This window comes from Hippocampus zosterae, chromosome 4 (genome assembly GCF_025434085.1).
Source record: "Hippocampus zosterae strain Florida chromosome 4, ASM2543408v3, whole genome shotgun sequence".
NCBI classification, from domain to species: Eukaryota; Metazoa; Chordata; class Actinopteri; order Syngnathiformes; family Syngnathidae; genus Hippocampus; species Hippocampus zosterae.
Window position 1 is genome coordinate 16,017,361 of NC_067454.1, and position 16,968 is coordinate 16,034,328.

Consider the following 16,968-nt stretch of genomic DNA (forward strand, 5'->3'; position numbering starts at 1 on the left):
TGTATATAAATATTTTTTAAACAACTGCAGCCAGAAATTATTTTTGTCAAAACATCCATCATCCCCACTAATGAAACCTAAAAGTTGAAGCGCACTGATCAAATTCACCACACGATATATACACGCACTCGGTGACACCAGTGATCAGCACGTGTTTACAAGCCCAGTGGAACCACTGAACATATAATTTGCTAATGTGGAATTTTTTGCATTTTTAGCATGAAATGGACACACGTTGGATGTTCACTTAGCAACATGCATAGGTTAGCCTGCTGACTATGTACTGTTTAACAAGAATTTCTAACGTTTTTTTTTTTGGTATAAATTGACATTTTTGACAACACCCAAGTATCATATTACAACTCGTTACAAACAGTATTAATACAACAGTTTGTGAAACTTCACCAAATAATGTCTATTTAATTTTTTTTAAATGTATAAAATCAAGGAAACACAATGCTTTTATCATTGTAATTTGATGTGTGCGAAAGTGTGACCACTTATAATAATACAGTATATCAGAGTTTCATTATTCTGTTACATTTTACATGACTGGACTGGGTGGTACGTATACTTCAACAGAATGTTCATTCATTCAGTCAGTCAGTCAGTCATTTGTCCTGAAAACTAACCATTTGTCCAGACAACAAAGAAAGTAAATTTTGTAATACCTTATTTTGCACACTATTAGTCGCTCCACAGTATAAGGCGCACCTTCAATGAATAGCCTATTTTAAAACTGTTTTCATATATAGGGCACAGTGCCTTATAAGGTACATAGAAATGAAGTTACAAAAGTGGAAAGGGTTGCATTATGCATCCACTACATGGAGCTACGGTTAAGCGAAAATAATACAATACAAACCAGCTTTAATTATATAGCGCTTTCACAACCACTACAGCTGTAACAAAGCGCTTTACAGAACTTTTAAATAACGACCTAGAAGAAATCTGAATATTGATCCATATATAAGGCTCATCGGATAAGAAAATTGAATGCTTTTAGGTGTGCCTTATAGTGCGGAAAATACGGTAATTAAAATAAAAGAACAATTATCTCGCCTGGCAGCTGAGGGTCCAAGCATAGCTTAGTGGGTTTTATTACCCTCCTGGATCCCTCTTTAGCTTTGCCAGTGACGACAACCATTCATGTCTGAGTACACACCTGCTTTAGATTTTATAGCTAGCACTTATTATGCCTGGTTTATTTGTTTCCATAAATCAGTCCTAGCAGACAAAAAAAAAAAAAACAGTAGAGCAAGAGTTAGGGAGAGGGTGAGGGGAATTTCACTCGATCATTATCTTCACCTGTGTCTCTGCCGGACAATTTGTAGCTTCGCTGGCCACCTCAGAAATTGCATTTAACTTGGTCTAGGTTTTGTTTTTTTCATTCTCCCCACAGTCCGTGGCACAGTCCTCTATTTGTGTCCCTGAATTTGACAAAAACGAAGGCCTCCCCACAAGTAGGTGTCGCCATGGAAACAACCGTTTTTCAGCGCTCTCTACAGTAGCTGTTAAATGAAAGGAGCTCTCTGATGGAATTAAAGACTAGGCTCAGTGCTTCATGCCATCCACTAAGTGCTCACATCATCATCACCAGTCAAACCGCACAGGGCCAATGTGCACCTAATAACTGAAACATGTCATCAAGCACATCAGCACTTCTACGATTAGTCATTTGTGAGCGCATCACTGAAATTGTCTTTTCGCCTCGGTGTATCACATGTGAGCAAATATGCAATGTTGTATACAGGTATTCAAGAAAGTAAGTGAGTCATCATCAGAAGGATGAGACAGTGCTCCTTTTCATACGGTCAGGTTTATTTACACAACTGCAAGACAACGAGCGTCAAATACACGAACGCTTGCAAATCACACGCACATTTCATCAAGTCAAAAAGAAAACACAACACCGCACAGGTCAACAATCAAGGTAAGCATGCAGAAATTCCCTTGATTTCCTTTTTTAAGAAATCAAATCGCCACAAACGATGCACGAGTTGTTTTCTACTCATGTGTAGGGTTGCATATTTGTGGTATGAGGTGTAAACCGTGTCCTGTGCAGTAGCAGGAGGGTGTGGGGAAAAAAGAAAGGGTCCAAAAGGGATAAGCATCAAAATGGTTGAAAACTTATGACTAGCTCATTTGCTCAGACGCTCGTGCGTTAGGGTTAGGGTTAGGGTTAGGGTTAGGGTTAGGGTTAGATCAGAGCAACTAAGCAGCCGGTTGGAATCCATGCAGCTTTCTTTTGAATCCACGTGCTGGGAACTCATTCAAACTCACTTGTGTCTTAGATTTTTGATGTAACTTCTCATCCAGAAAGCTATATATGAAGGGCCATCGTGGTGAGGCAATAAAGCCCAAGCTTTGTAAAACACATTTACAATGTTTAATATACCTCAAAATTCATCAAATGCTCACCAGTTCTTGTTATTGATGTCTGGCCTGATATGTGCATTAAATACAAATGAAGAACCGGCTGTAACTTGAGTCGGAATTGAAAGACAAGCTCATGCCTTTGTGAATCCAGTGGAAACCTCGAAAGAGTTTATTCCAAATTCAACAAAATTTGGAGTGATGCCTCTATTGTTGGTCAGTCTCAACCGAAATCATGTATTGTATGACGCCACACCATTTCACAGGGCCTCATTTCAGCACAATGAAATGACTGCAGATGGACACATTTTGCCTCTGTTTTTGTTTGGTTTTTGAACATCACCAATATCCAAAGAAGAAGCAAGGAGAAGAGAAAACGGTACTCTAGAGGTGACATGAAAAGGGTCACAGCATATTTGTTAACTTGGATCAACACGTGTCCACAATTGAGACACATAGACAGTCAATGATTTACTTTCATGTACATGGACAGTAAGACCTTTCCTTTCCTCTTTGCTTACAGACAGGACAACAAAAATCTTGTCTCATCTGTAGCTAATGGAGTTGCTCAATTTTTCGTTTTTTTTTCAGTTGGTGCATATGTGATAATGGTTGTGTCCACAAAATTATCTATATTTATAAATTGCTCTCAGATTGCACCGTCCTCAATCCCAGATTTGCTAATGCAATCCCATTCGGAAACCAATTCACAAAAACCAACTGCCGGTTCTAAACCCTGAAACTAAGAATTTTAACCATCAAGGGGTGTAAGGACACAGAAAATGGGTTTTGATCCTCACAAGGGTCGCGGGGCGTGCCGTAGCCAATTCCAGCCGTCTTCGGGCAGTGGGCGGGGGACACTCTGAACCGGTTGCCAGCCAATCGCTGGGCACACAGAGACGAACAACCATCCGCGCTCACACTCACACCTAGGGACAATTTAAAGTGTTCAATCAGCCTGTCATGCATGTTTTAAAATGGATGGATGGATATATAAATATATGCATTTAAACTACTGACAAGTTCATATTATAAAGTGGCAACAAGAAACTCTGCATCATAAATTCCAAACTGAACCCAACCATATTGGATCGAATTGGAACCTTATTGAATCGAACCAAATTCCACTTCAAAATGAACTATTCTTGGAACATGCACATGTATTCAGAAATGTATCGAATCGTATTTTATGAGAGATACACACCCGTAGTAACCATTAATCTACCGCCGTGTTGCCAGGTAGAATAGTTTGTTTTATTGAATTCCAAGTCGAAACAATCAGCGGTATACCAGCACGCCATTCGTTGGTTTACAATCTTAGAGCTGCCACTGTATTTCGACCGATTTGCAAATGCTTACACTCCCTCACCACTGACTTGATGCTAGCCAGTTATGAGAGAGCGGGAAGTTGCTGATCGTGATAAAATGTTTTGATTACCATTTGGAAGTGACACGTGCGTGAGAAAGGTTTTAACGCACAGATGGAAACCAGGGCGGCATTGTGCTGACATGCTGAGATAAGTCAAGACAAGCTCTCTCCATCAATTGCTCTTTACTACAGATGTATTGTTTTTCATTCTCTTTTTTTAACCATCTATTCCTGCAGTATTGAACGACAGTCACATGAAGCTTTTTTTTCCTTACCTACAAGGCCCGACTACCTCCAGGATCGTTTATATTGGTACAGGTCCATATCTTGGCCCTCTGGATCAATAGTCCTCACTGTATGATCCACTATGACAGGCCAGTCCTCCACGGTCGGCTTCTTCAAAGAAGTCCACCAACACTGCTTGCTTGTGTGCGGTCAATGTGTGCATCAAGGGATAGCTGAGAGAGCTCCAGAGGACAAAGTATGTGTGTGCGTGTGCATGTGTGTGTGTGTGTGTGCGTGAGTGGGTTGGGTGGGTATGTGAGAGGGGGCTGTAAACACAGTGACAGTGTCAATTTCAAGTTGACTTTTGGAGCAAACATGCACTGTTGGAGCAAAAGAAAAGGTCAGCAGTTATTATGGAGAGCAATTGCTAGAAAACTTTGTGAAAGAAATACACTTTGCAAAGAATATAAAGAAGATGATTAAAAAATCTATATAGATTTTTTTTCATGACTTTTAGCACGCCATGGGTGAGAGGTATACGTGTCATTTTGTCATGAGTTTCTGACTCAATCCCAGTTAGCTCACAGGTTCACAATCATTGCATTTTTGCTTCAAACGAAAATGGCCTACATACAGGGCATGTACACAAAGAAATCTACAGAACCCTTTTCAAATGCCAAGTTTTTGTGACATCAACAATGAGACTAAGATAAATCATTTTAAAACTTCTTCCACTCTAAATGTGGCCCAGAGCCTGAACAAATCAATTTGTGAGAGAGAGCGAGAGAGAACAGAATAGCCTGCTAGATCATCTATCCCTGCCTCCATTTTCCGTTCCGCTTTATCCTCAGAAGGGTCGCGGGGCGTGCTGGAGCCTATCCCAGCTGTCTTCAGGCAGTAGGCGGGGGACACCCTGAACCGGTTGCCAGCCAATTGCAGGGCCTACTAGAACAGAAATTTAAAAAACAATATTGGGTTCATACTAAGATCCACTTTAAATCATGGCAGGTGTGTGCTGACTCCCTTTTCGTATGAATGTGATTGGTTTATTCTGAACATACCGTAGTTACATTCCAGTTATTAGACAGATGTACACGCTTGTGCAACCACATTATTCAATAGGATTTGAATTGGGGGGGGGGGGGGGGGTAGACTTTTTATATGTAACGCTTACATATAGTTACATTGAAGTCAAGATGGTGCCCGAGTAGGCAGCCGTCAGCAAGTGCTCTCATGAGCCTTGCTTTTTTTGTTGTTCTTGTGTTTCTTTTGTCACTTTGTGTTTGTTGTTACGTCGTGTGGACTTGATGTGGACCTTTTTCAGCATTCAGGAGGAGACTCTGTGCTTGGTGGTTGCGCCTTCTCGGCAGCATGGATATACCAGCACTGTTTTTGACTGGAGGAATGTCGGCGCCATTTGACTGTCGTTGCTGGGCAGTCCCGGGGCGCTTGTGTCTTGCGCCTGTAATGGGCAGCATTTTTCACAGCCCCGCTTTGTTCAGCGGAGAGATCAGTGCTGTTGAACGGTCTGCGGCTGGATGGATGGAGGTCTTGAGGAGCCGACGATGAGAAGAAAGGAGCGTTGGCGCGGAGTGCTGATGCGGATTTGGAGCTGGGAGTCGCGGCTTGGAGTTTGAAGCGGATTATGTGGAACAGGAGAAGTGAACTAATCTCTTTTCGTCAATGGACGCTACAGCTTTGTGTTTGCTTTCAAAACTTTGCTTGTAGCAGACGTGTGCACATTTTTCAGCATGATGTCTCTGATCCACTGGTGAAAGGACACTTTGATCCTCTCCTCTTTCATCTATAACTGCTTCAGACAACAAAGTGTATGCAGAAAAGTGGTGAAGACTGCACGACTGTCTCTGTCCTATGTGTTGTCTTGTGTTATTTTTTGTTATTTTGACTACAAAATGGCGCCGCGAGAGTGGCTGCCTTTCCAGCAGCTCCTATTTTTTTGTTGTTCTACTTCTTCCTTTCATAACTTTGCTGCTGTGAATCTGGAATTTCTCCATTGCGAGACTAATAAAGGTTTTCTTAATCTTTTTTTTCTTAATCTTAATCTTAATCTTACATAAACTCTCTTTATATAGGTCCCCTGCTGAATATAATAATATTACAACTTCTGTTTGTGTTGCAGCTTGGCTGTGTGCTTTCAATGAATCTCATTATTGTAATAGCTTGTAAGGTTGCACAAAATCAAGACATCTACAACATTACAGGATGGGGAAATGTAAACAAGACTTCTATTTTAGCCACTAGACAGCAAGTTACAAAAACTGGAACTGTCACATCTTGGAGGCAATAAATCAGAGGGAGTTTCACTGACATAGATGATGATGATCCTCGTCATTATTTAGAAAATCACATATAAGACACGTACAAGCTATGCCGCACTGACCGCAAAAGCTCATAAAGCACTGTGCTTAAATGGCCAAAAGTCTTGGGACATACCTCATATATCAATAACCGATTAAGAGTGGTGCTATTTTAGTTCATCATCCTTTCAAGGCGTCAGTTACTTGAAGGGAAATCATTTTAATAAAATTTCTTCCACCGAGTTCAAACTGTACATGATGCCGTTCGGCCTTGCGGTTGTCTGACGGTGGAGCATCTTACTTACATTTCCGGTGCTGTCTACCATTTTTCATATATTCCAGAGGACAAACACTTTCAGTGTTCCATGATGGATAATCCATGAAGAAACATTAAGGGTATGATTATCCACCAACTGTCTGTGTGAGCTTGACCTTTGAGACCCACACTGAGTGGGAAATTTAAACGTGTCATCCTCATGAAGGTTTGATCAATAAACTGTGCCCTGAAATGTAGCCAAACACTTTCGAGTGCACGCGATGACTTATGGCCAATGTTGCAAGCACACAATGGAAAATGTATCGGCTTTCATTGAAGGCGACCTGTGATGAACTTATCGCAGCCTGATTGCTTGTGTTATAGTCTTGGAAATATCTTTTTAAGCGATGACGCTAGAACAAATGAAAATAAATGATACCAAAAAAAAAAAAGAATAAGAGGAAGTAATTCAGAGCCGGCGAAGAATATCAGTCCTCCGTCTGAGATTAATGGTTGACAGATTGACTGGCATGCACAAAGCCACGGCAAAGAAATATAATCCTTCAGATGCCGGTTCAGCTGGGATGGTTCCATCGCAAAGCCAGAGACAGGTGCTGAATCCACACCGGGCACAAAAACATATCTCACGGTCCCAGGTGAAAAGTCGATCAAATCTTTTGTAGGAGTGGAATCAATGATTAACAAGAGGACTTTTTCTCATTTTATCCCAGGAGGAGAGCATTCCCTCACCATCTCACTTTGAGGGACAGTTGCTGCTCTCTCAGTTCAAGACTTGTTTGGTGGAGTTACTCTGTCGGACTGGTGGCAACCGGGCTGAGGATGGGTGTGGGCAAGTCCCTCACTGGAGACATAGGTGGGATGGCCTTATGGCTGTAGTACTCCACAACTTGCTTGGGCACCTCTGCCAGGACACATTTGGCCAAGGCTGCTGGTGAAGCCTGCAAAATAAAGATTGAACAGGAGTGAGACTGACTCAAAGTTCATTTATTCTGCCCCATAACCTGAGCTGGAAGCTCTCAGGGGTTTCCAACCCAAAAGGATTTCGCCCGTCAATCATAGCCCAGATATGGCCAGACTGACAACGAGTCATATTTGAGACTTTCCCACAGTATAGAAAGGAGTGGATTCATCTAAAAGGCAATCTCCATTTTTTAATGTTCGTCATATAATTCTGCAATCAATAATCCTCCATTCCTCTTCTGTTACCATCTGTATTCATCCATCCATTTTCTCTACTGCTTGTCCTGTTCAAAGGTGCAGAGAAACTGGAGCTCATCCCAGTTGTCTTGAGGTGAGTGTAAGGGTACGTATACTACACACTGATCACCTGTCAATCATGACTGCCGTAGGTGATCCTTTGTTCACACCGTAAGGTTGGTACAGTTCCGCTCTCTGAATCGCGAGTGTTTATTATTTCAAATGTAATCAGTGTTTTGATATAGTTTCTAATATATGTCCTCTAAGAGCTCAATTCATTACAAGGTGTGTCAAATTAGTTATGGTGACTTGTGGCATTAAAAATGTCCTCGAAATTCAAATGACAAGTTTTCTTGGGAGGTAGCTCCTGCACAGTGGTGTTTCTGTGGGCCAGGAAGTATCAGATGCTCAGGGCGGTGTGAGCAGCCATGAATTGTCCTGGCACAACGCTTGTCTTTTCTCAGGCACTAACTCAAGCAAACGTCACTGGATCTCTTTGCTGACATGTCGCTTGGCCAATATTGATGGGAAAAATCTCAAAATTCGGGTTTGAAATCTTTTGTGACAGTAATCATAATCACATCTGTTGCACTCTTCTATTGCGTGTCTGTAAACACAAATTTGCCCCCAGGAACAAAGAAGCATTGTTATTCAGACACAGCCACAATGCTGTTTTCAACTAAAAATGACTAAAACAACAACAAAAAGGTGCCTCTTTGCCTGCTCTTGCACGCAACAACTGAGTTGTGGGGAGTCAAATCGTCTGTTACATTTCTAGAAATGATTATTGTCATTATCTAAGAAAATGAAAAACATCTCTTTTCAAAAGCATTAGGGCATGAGGGAGAATGTCACATTCATTCATGCAAATTGGAACACACCACTTTTATTGTGAGTGCGTTTCGCTCAAGATAATAACCTTGATAACGCTTCTGCAGTGAATCGCACTTTTACTGTGACCATTGGCAACACATTATTCCCATAAACCCCAATATACATCAAGTAGAATATTAAAACGATGCCTTTTGATAAAACTGAAGAGGAGCAGTGGGTTCATCTCCTCGCGGTACTCGCCTGCCATCCAAATCTTTTTTTTTTTTTACACCTATAAGAACTGGGATGCTATGGAGGGTTGTCATCTGTGTTTTCAAAAAGGCACAAATTAGCTCACCCGTACCCCCTCTTTAACAGCTTGAAATAACCGAATGTGCACATTTTTATGAACCGCAAAAACAAATAAGAAAATCATCTTATCACAATTGAAAATCATAAAACAACATGACTAGAATACTGAGAGACAGCCGACCTCTGTCGAGATGTAAACACTTGTGCTCTCTTGTCGCTTGTGAAATCAGTAAGCTACATTATAATCGGTTGCCGGGGTTGAATGACTGTTTCTGTAGTTGACACAAATGAGATGATAGTCGAGTCGATGTCGACTAATCGATGAGGTCACTGATAGTTCTTTCAGTATGTTTTAGTTTTTTTCCAGTTGTCAACGTGCCATCTGGGTTGAACGAAACACTGGTTGGATGTTTTTTTTAACCCTCCTGTTGTCCGTGGGGCAAAATGACCCGTCACTGTGTTAAAAACGCCCCAAAACCCCCCTAAATGATATTTTTTTAACTTGAAACTTTATGACTTTTCCTAGATTGGCCCCAACTGCAGAAAAATTGAAAAGTTGTTTTTATTCACATTTCCATGGAAGCTGTACAAAAAAAGTACAAAGGTAGTCTTCGGGTCAAAATGATCCATGAGGCAAATAGGGTTGAAATCAAGGTCACAAAGTTATTTACACACCATAGAATGTTTCAATGTTTTAGTTGTGTCTCAGATCAATTAGTAGAACACGTGAACAAGACAGTAGCAGAAATAAACAAGACAAGATAGGTGGCGTTCTCGTAGATGGCAGAACTCTTTTTTGTGGATTTCAAGGGGTTATAAAGGTGCTACAGATTCCGAATTTTCTCTGTGCTGACGCCACGAGTGTGCGTTATGACACTGAAGAGGCTCTAGAGCTGATTTTTTCTGCTGTCCAGCAAGACAACTGATTCAGAAGAGGAAGTAGAGGATGTATCAGAAGATGGGGAGGAATATAACCCAGAGTATGATGAATCATCTTCAGAACAAGAAGAAATCCCTGAAGCTTAAAGAGAGACTTTCCTTTCAAAAAATGGTAAAATAACATGGTCCTCAGCAGCATACAACCAACAATGCAGAACAAAATGTACAGGAGCTCCTGAGAAACCTGATGGTCTACCTTCGACAGCCACTTCCCCAGCGATGGCAAGTAAGAAGAAGAAGAAATGCCAGTTCTGCCCTCAAAAGGAGGACTGTAAAACACATACTGTGTGCTATAGGTGAAATAAATATAAAAATATAAAATAAATAAATAATAAATAAATATAAAAATATATCTGCAAAGGCTGTGCACTTGTATACTGCGTGACAAGTGCTAATTAGTTGAATGAGTTATCTTATTTTTCATATTTTTGTCTTGTATTGTCCTAAATAGTTTACTGGAGGAAAAAAAAGAAAGAAACTTTAGTCATTGGAATGAATACAAATGCATCCATAACTAATTTTTGCACATTTTTTTCCTTTTCTTAAACTATAGAAATCCAAGTGAAGAGGGAGAACTATATCACACATAATGTGGTGAAGGACAAGTTGTTTCTTCAAGTAATATGAAATGTGGTGTTTAAAATTCTATTTAGTTGCTTATTTAGTGAAGATGGGTCATTTTGACCCGGAGGACACAGGGTGTGTACAGGAAATGAGGACAACAGGAGGGTTAATCGACCACCACTTATCCTCAGTACATCATCTAAGTAGACATGACATATATAGTTTCTTTTTTGTTACAGGATAAGTTTGGTGAATTTGCTAATGGACAACTAATAGGAGAGTTAGGCTGTTTGTCAGCGAGTGCCTTTTCTGGCATGTGTAGTGCGTGAGCTTGTATTAGTGACAAACCTTTCTTGTGGGAATGCTACCGGTCTAATTTTTAGTAAAATATTTCCACATGCAACCGCCGCTAACTTGCCACGTTGGCCCAGCACCCTCCTCAGCTGTTGTTCTTAGCCAGGCCTCTTTATTATTTATGCTAAAACACGTGAGTGGCGAGGAGTAGATTTCAAGCTCTAGCCATCATTGCTGAGTTACAAAGATGATGTGTCAACTAGTTGATTAGTTAGCTCAACCCTGAGTTAACTAAAGGGTGGTAAAGTTTTATTCAAAGCCAGAATATATACATGTGGTTTTTGGTTGAAACCAAACACACAGACTACGGTAGATTAGATATTGAACATCTACTGGGGTATAATAACCTGACCATTATCAAATGCTATATAAAAACGTCATACCACAAGTTGGACCTAAACAAATAAATAGACAAACAGATTGACCTCTGTGGATGGAAACATTTTTTTTTCCTTGACGGAGGTAACTCACCGTCTTGAAGTCCCGGAAGGGCACAAATTGCACGATGTCCCTAAGGACCGGCTCGCCCTTTGGTGAGCGCAGGACACCGTCATCTCCATCCAAAATCTGCATGTCTGTAAAGTCTGCGTTGCCCACCCCAACAATGATAATGGAGAGAGGCTGGTAGGAGGCCCGTACGATGGCTTCGCGTGTGTCCGCCATATCTGTCACCACGCCATCAGTGAGGATGAGCAGGATGTGGTAGCGCTGTTGGAAGAGGGAAAGTGTTCATGTAAGTGTTGTCATCGGCCTCATTATGCAGCAGGAGGTGGTGATGAGTGGTTAACAGCACTCTTAACCGAGTGGCATCATTAATAGATTCAAAGAAAAATAAAAAGCCTACTTTGTTGTCGACATCGCAGATTGGAAATGTATCATGTTATTTAAAAAATAAATAAATAAACAATGCCCCGAAGGCCACATGTTGAAAAGAAGCATTAACTTTGAATAATCAATGAGATCAAGGTTGATGCCCAGAGTGAGAACATGCAGAGTAATATCAGATACGTCTTTTTTTCAGCACAAAAAAAAGTCAATAAAATGCTAGACGCCAGAAATATTGCATTAGTATGTAAGAGTAGTACAAAATAAGAACGCAATGCTGGTCTATTTATAAAGGGTTGGTTGTTTTTTTTTTCCTCATCCCAGCTTCCAACGTCATTACTGTAAAGAGTGAGTTAAACCACAGGCTGTTCACTTGAGGGACTCAGTGGGAGGCAATATTACAAAGGCTGCATTTCATCCATATGTATGCGTAGAGTGACACTCACAGAGGCGTCTTTAATGTTGCCGTCGCCAGCTGACAGCTTGGCTATCCGGTTAATGATGGGAGAAACATTGGTGGGGCCATACAGCTGGATTTTAGGGAGGCAGTTCTGGTATGCCTCAACCACTCCTTGGATCTCTGATCAAACGCAACAACAACACAACCGTCAGTCAACTGCGGGGAAGAGTCCGATGAAGATGTGTTCTCGCAAACAAAGAAATGTGAATGTTTTCTATGATGACAAATTGTGATGCTCAAAACCCACAAGAGTTCTCTATCTTGTGCTGTGTGTATATCTTCTGATCAATGTGGATTCCAGGAACGCTGGAACAATGATCGTCTGACTTTGAAATGAATGAAAAGGGCATTGATCTGTTTCAGCTTTCCCACCGCAAAACAAGAAAAATTGTTTACGTAAGCCTTTCAGGGACAGCAGTTACTTCAGTGGATATCTTATAAAGTTACAGGGTGCATGAAAAGGTTAAATGTGGACAAAAAATCTCTCTCTCTCTCTCTTTCTCTCTCTCAGCTGGAAATGTGCATTCAAAACTTTCGAGAAAGTTGCATTAAGTTCACCTGTAGATACAGTGGACTCTTGGTTCACCTTGAAATTTCACTCACTTAAACTAGAATGACTGGTGAGGTTTTCGTGACAAGTTTTTGACGCAAGTAGGCATTTTTTTTCAAATTACGGATGTGAATTATTGCATCATCATCAAAAAGGTGTCAACTGGTATATCTCAATGTGGATGCTTGACTAGGAATGGGTACTACCTCCCATACCGACTGTTCAGAATATTGTGTCCATTGCGTGGTGCGAGTTTATTAATCTTCGGCCAAGAGACATAAATAAAAAGGTTTAAATTAATTCATTGTGTCCCAATCGTCAACATTCTGTCTCATGCCTGTGTTCAAGGACTACAGTCCCAATAAGCAATGGAGCATTCTTTCCATCAATCTATTGATCCTTACCTTCACATTCATCATCTTCAGGGTTGAAATTGATGGCAAAATCGTGAGATACCTGTGGAGAGAAACAGTAAATTGAAAAAGATTGCATATTTCTTTTGCAATATTGCAATCTTGTCCGTTTTGTAGTAATGGAAGCGTGTGTTTTAATGGAATTAATTTTTGGAGCAGCTTGCAATAACAATTACCAGAAGGATAAGAGAAGCCTGCAACCTGTCCTTCTGGGTATTTTGTTATTTTAAAAAATATGAAGCAAAATGTGTGACGCTTTAAATAATTTCATTTAGGAGCAAAATATGTATTCATAAGATTACACTATGCACTTATGATGCGTCGTTCACGAACAAAGTTCTTACAGAGGTTCTAACGGAAGTACATACAGTATTAAGTACTGCTTCTTTCCCTTAAAGCAACGCCGTCTGCCAGCCAAACCAAGTGAGTCCTCTCCAGCTGGCTTGCGTTTTATTTTTTGAATTATTCAAAGGAGAAATGTAAAATGCATACAGTATATAGATGAATAGTAGAGGATGGTATCATAATGAGTCAGGCGTCTTCCTTTCGTTTTGACGGTCGTCCTTCACTGCACAGCACAGGTGTGACTAATGCCATCAGCAATAAAGAGGCGTGACGAATGACATTAGTAATGCACAAGTGTGACGAATGAGATCGGTAATGGTCACTTGTTCAGGGGTTTCACTGTGTTGTTTTATTGGGTGCCAGCTCCATCCGACCATGTACTGGATGTAATTTGTATCACTTAAGCCTTCTCATTGAGAATGTAATTATTTCACAATGCAACCTCACAATCATGCATAAATGTAACAAAGTTAATAGGAGGAATGTCTTGGAGTGAAATTACGCAAAAGGGATATAGGGGAAAAAAATAGCAGAACATCCTATTAATTGTCTTTCTGAGTAAAAGGAAGCTGCATTAACATTGATTTCTCCTTTATGTATTTTTCTTTTTTCTAATTGCAAAGCACCTAACACAATGCAAATCTTCATGTCATACTGCTTGTGTCATTCCAAGGGGTGGAGTAAACCCTCCATGAAAAAGCCCCACCCACACACAATGCACAAACATATGTGATTATGATTATTAGAGAACCTCTGACTATGCGACAGACACGCTTACCATATACCCACTGTGCCCAGATGTAATTGTTCCCTAAATCAGGGGTGTCGAAACTCAGACCTCAAGGGCTGCTGTCCGACATATTCCGGACGTGTCCTTCGTGCAACACACCTGATTTAAATGATCAAGATCGTTTTCAGGCTTCTTCACAGCTTGCTGATGAGCTGATCATTTGAATCAGGTGTGTTGCAGGAAGGACACATCTGAAACCAGAGCACCAGAGCTGGACATGCCTGTTCCTAAATGTTAGCAGTCCGCATGTAAAGTGTGTGTTCTATATAGACTAACAAAGATATGGCAATTGTGACAGATTTTTGCGTACATCGACAGCAATGAGAGCAATACAAGGGACAGAAATCTCCACTAAGAGAGTGGTCTCCAACCAACGGTCTGCGGACTGCCAGAACCTCCCTCCCGCCCTCCCCAGAGGAGCTTCAGTATTATTTTTACATGTTCATTAAGGAATACATATTTTTACTGAATTTTTAGTAATTTACTGTGTGATTTTATATTATTCGACATTTGTTGTCCCGTTGACTAAAAACGCTTGAAATGAATGGAAAGAATTGTGTGCGTTACAATGGTGAATTACTCTAGAATCATCTTTGTTGTCTTCAAAACTATCATTTTAAAAGGAATGGAGAAAAAATATATATTTTAGCACCCATAACCCACTCCCAGTGCCATCAGCAAATTGTTGCCAGTCCGTGAAAAGCATGTACTTGTCTACGCCAGTCAGTGACACAAAAAGGGTCGGGGATCACTGCAAAAAAACATGAAAGCTGATTTGCGTATGCGCACGTGTGTGGGTGTGTGTCTGTGTGTGCATCTCACGTTTTATGTTCCTCCCCAGAGCTGCAGCCAATCACTCGAGGCCTGCGGTTACCGAAGTCTAATTTACTTTAAAAAAAATTGCTTTCCTACTTATGAGTTCTTGAATGTAATGAATGTAAATTGAGCATCAGCACCAAGGGGTCTATTATTTGAGCCGACACATTATTTTTCTCAGAATAAGTTGATTTGCCAAGGTAAGGGTTGAATGAATGAAAACAACTACATAATTAGTTTCAAATATGAAATTAGGACCGCATGACAAATTGTGTTGTCGATTCCTTTTTTTTATGGAAATCATCATCATGCGCAGTTCCCGCGTATTTAAAAAGGAACCAGATTATAGAGCGTGTGTGTGCATGTTGCCTGAAGTGAAGGTCAGTTGACTGCGGAAGGACGAAGACAAGACCTCACCTCGTAATTTGGAGGGATTCTGGCGCCAAACCCCAAGGCTGAAAATCTTTTGTCACTGGAAAGAAAAAAATATAGGAAAACCTATCAAACAAGTGTATCGTGGAATTTGCACACACTTTTGACGGTGATCTCAAACATATTCAGAGTTTATCCATCTGTTCACATTTCCAAGGTCAAACCTCCTGCTTGTTTGCATTTCATAAATGCTAAAAGGCTGAATTACAATTTGAAATTTCTCCCACGGTGCCCGCAGGCAGCTGCTGCAACCTCCTCTTGTGAGACACCAGCTCGCAGTCTATCTACTTTCCTTCGTGTGCACGCTGGAAATGATTTTGATCACAATGTAACATTGGCAGCTCATTATCATGCCGCCAGGTATGAAGGGCAAGAGGAAGATTTAAGTCTACCCGGATGAACTGAAGTGATGAATCCAAGGCTTGTCTCAACTAATACTCAATGTGACTGGTTGTGGCTGCCATTGGTGCACTCAGTTTTGTCATTCGGCTTTAAGCGAAACAAATATGTAAAATATAAAGGATTGTGGACCAATCAGCCTTTTTTGATGACGCAAATTATGAGTGCAGTTTAATGACTGAGATCTAACTGGAAGACAGTAAATGATAAAAGGAGGTGAGCATATTTAATGTTTTAATTTGTAATTTATTGTAGTAATTATAATCCCTCATGGAGAAACTCAAATGACTCTCAGCTGCTTCTATATTTGTCATAACCACGCAGAGAACCAGATCATAGAAGTGCAGGCAGGTCGGAAATGAGAGATGTACAGTAATCCCTCGTTTATCGTGGTTAATGGGGACCAAAACCACCCGCAATAAACGAAAATCTGCGAGGTAGCGACCAATTAACATTCATTCATTCATTCATTCATCTTCCGTACCGCTTGATCCTCACTAGGGTCGCGGGGGGTGCTGGAGCCTATTCCAGCTGTCTTCGGGCAGTAGGCGGGGGACACCCTGAATCGGTTGCCAGCCAATCGCAGGGCACACAGAGACGAACAACCATTTGCACTCACACTCACACCTAGGGACAATTTAGAGTGTTCAATCAGCCTGCCATGCATATTTTTGGAATGTGGGAGGAAACCGGAGCACCCGGAGAAAACCCACGCAGGCCCGGGGAGAACATGCAAACTCCACACAGGGAGGCCGGAGCTGGAATCGAACCCGGTACCTCTGCACTGTGAAGCCGACGTGCTAACCACTGGACTACCGGGCAGCCCCCAATTAACATATACAGGTAAAAAAATATATATACATATATGTATATACGTAAAAAATTCCTCGTCTCACCCCCCCTCGGGTGGTGTCCGTCCCTCATTCAGCTTGGGTCCTCTACCAGAGGCCAGGAAGCTTGAGGGTTCTGCGCAGTATCCTTGCTGTTCCCAGCACTGCACATTTCTGGACTGAGATGTCCGATGTTGCCAGCATCTTACACCCTGTAGTTATGTGTTGGATCGTCTCATGTGCCTCTTTGCACAACCTACACCGTGGGTCTTGTCTGGTGTGGTATATCTGGGCCTCAATGGCTCTGGTGCTCAGGGCCTGCTCCTGAGCAGCCAGGATGAGTGCCTCTGTGCTGTCCTTCAGG

At 41.2% G+C, this 16,968-nt stretch overlaps 1 protein-coding gene across 3 annotated transcripts in view; it reads right to left on the bottom strand.

Moving 5' to 3' along the window:
- Positions 1-6,198: 6,198 nt before the first annotated feature.
- LOC127599671 (60S ribosomal protein L13) overlaps positions 6,199-16,968 on the bottom strand; it is a 39,874-nt gene continuing 29,104 nt past the window's right edge. For all 3 annotated transcript variants that reach the window (XM_052063792.1, XM_052063790.1, XM_052063789.1), the window contains 5 exons: positions 15,361-15,415; positions 12,984-13,035; positions 12,016-12,149; positions 11,216-11,452; positions 6,199-7,503 (listed from right to left, as the gene is read on the bottom strand). In XM_052063792.1, coding sequence (XP_051919752.1) covers positions 7,351-7,503; positions 11,216-11,452; positions 12,016-12,149; positions 12,984-13,035; positions 15,361-15,415 — 631 coding nt within the window. In that variant the 3' untranslated portion in view covers positions 6,199-7,350. The remainder of the gene's footprint in view (positions 7,504-11,215; positions 11,453-12,015; positions 12,150-12,983; positions 13,036-15,360; positions 15,416-16,968) is intronic.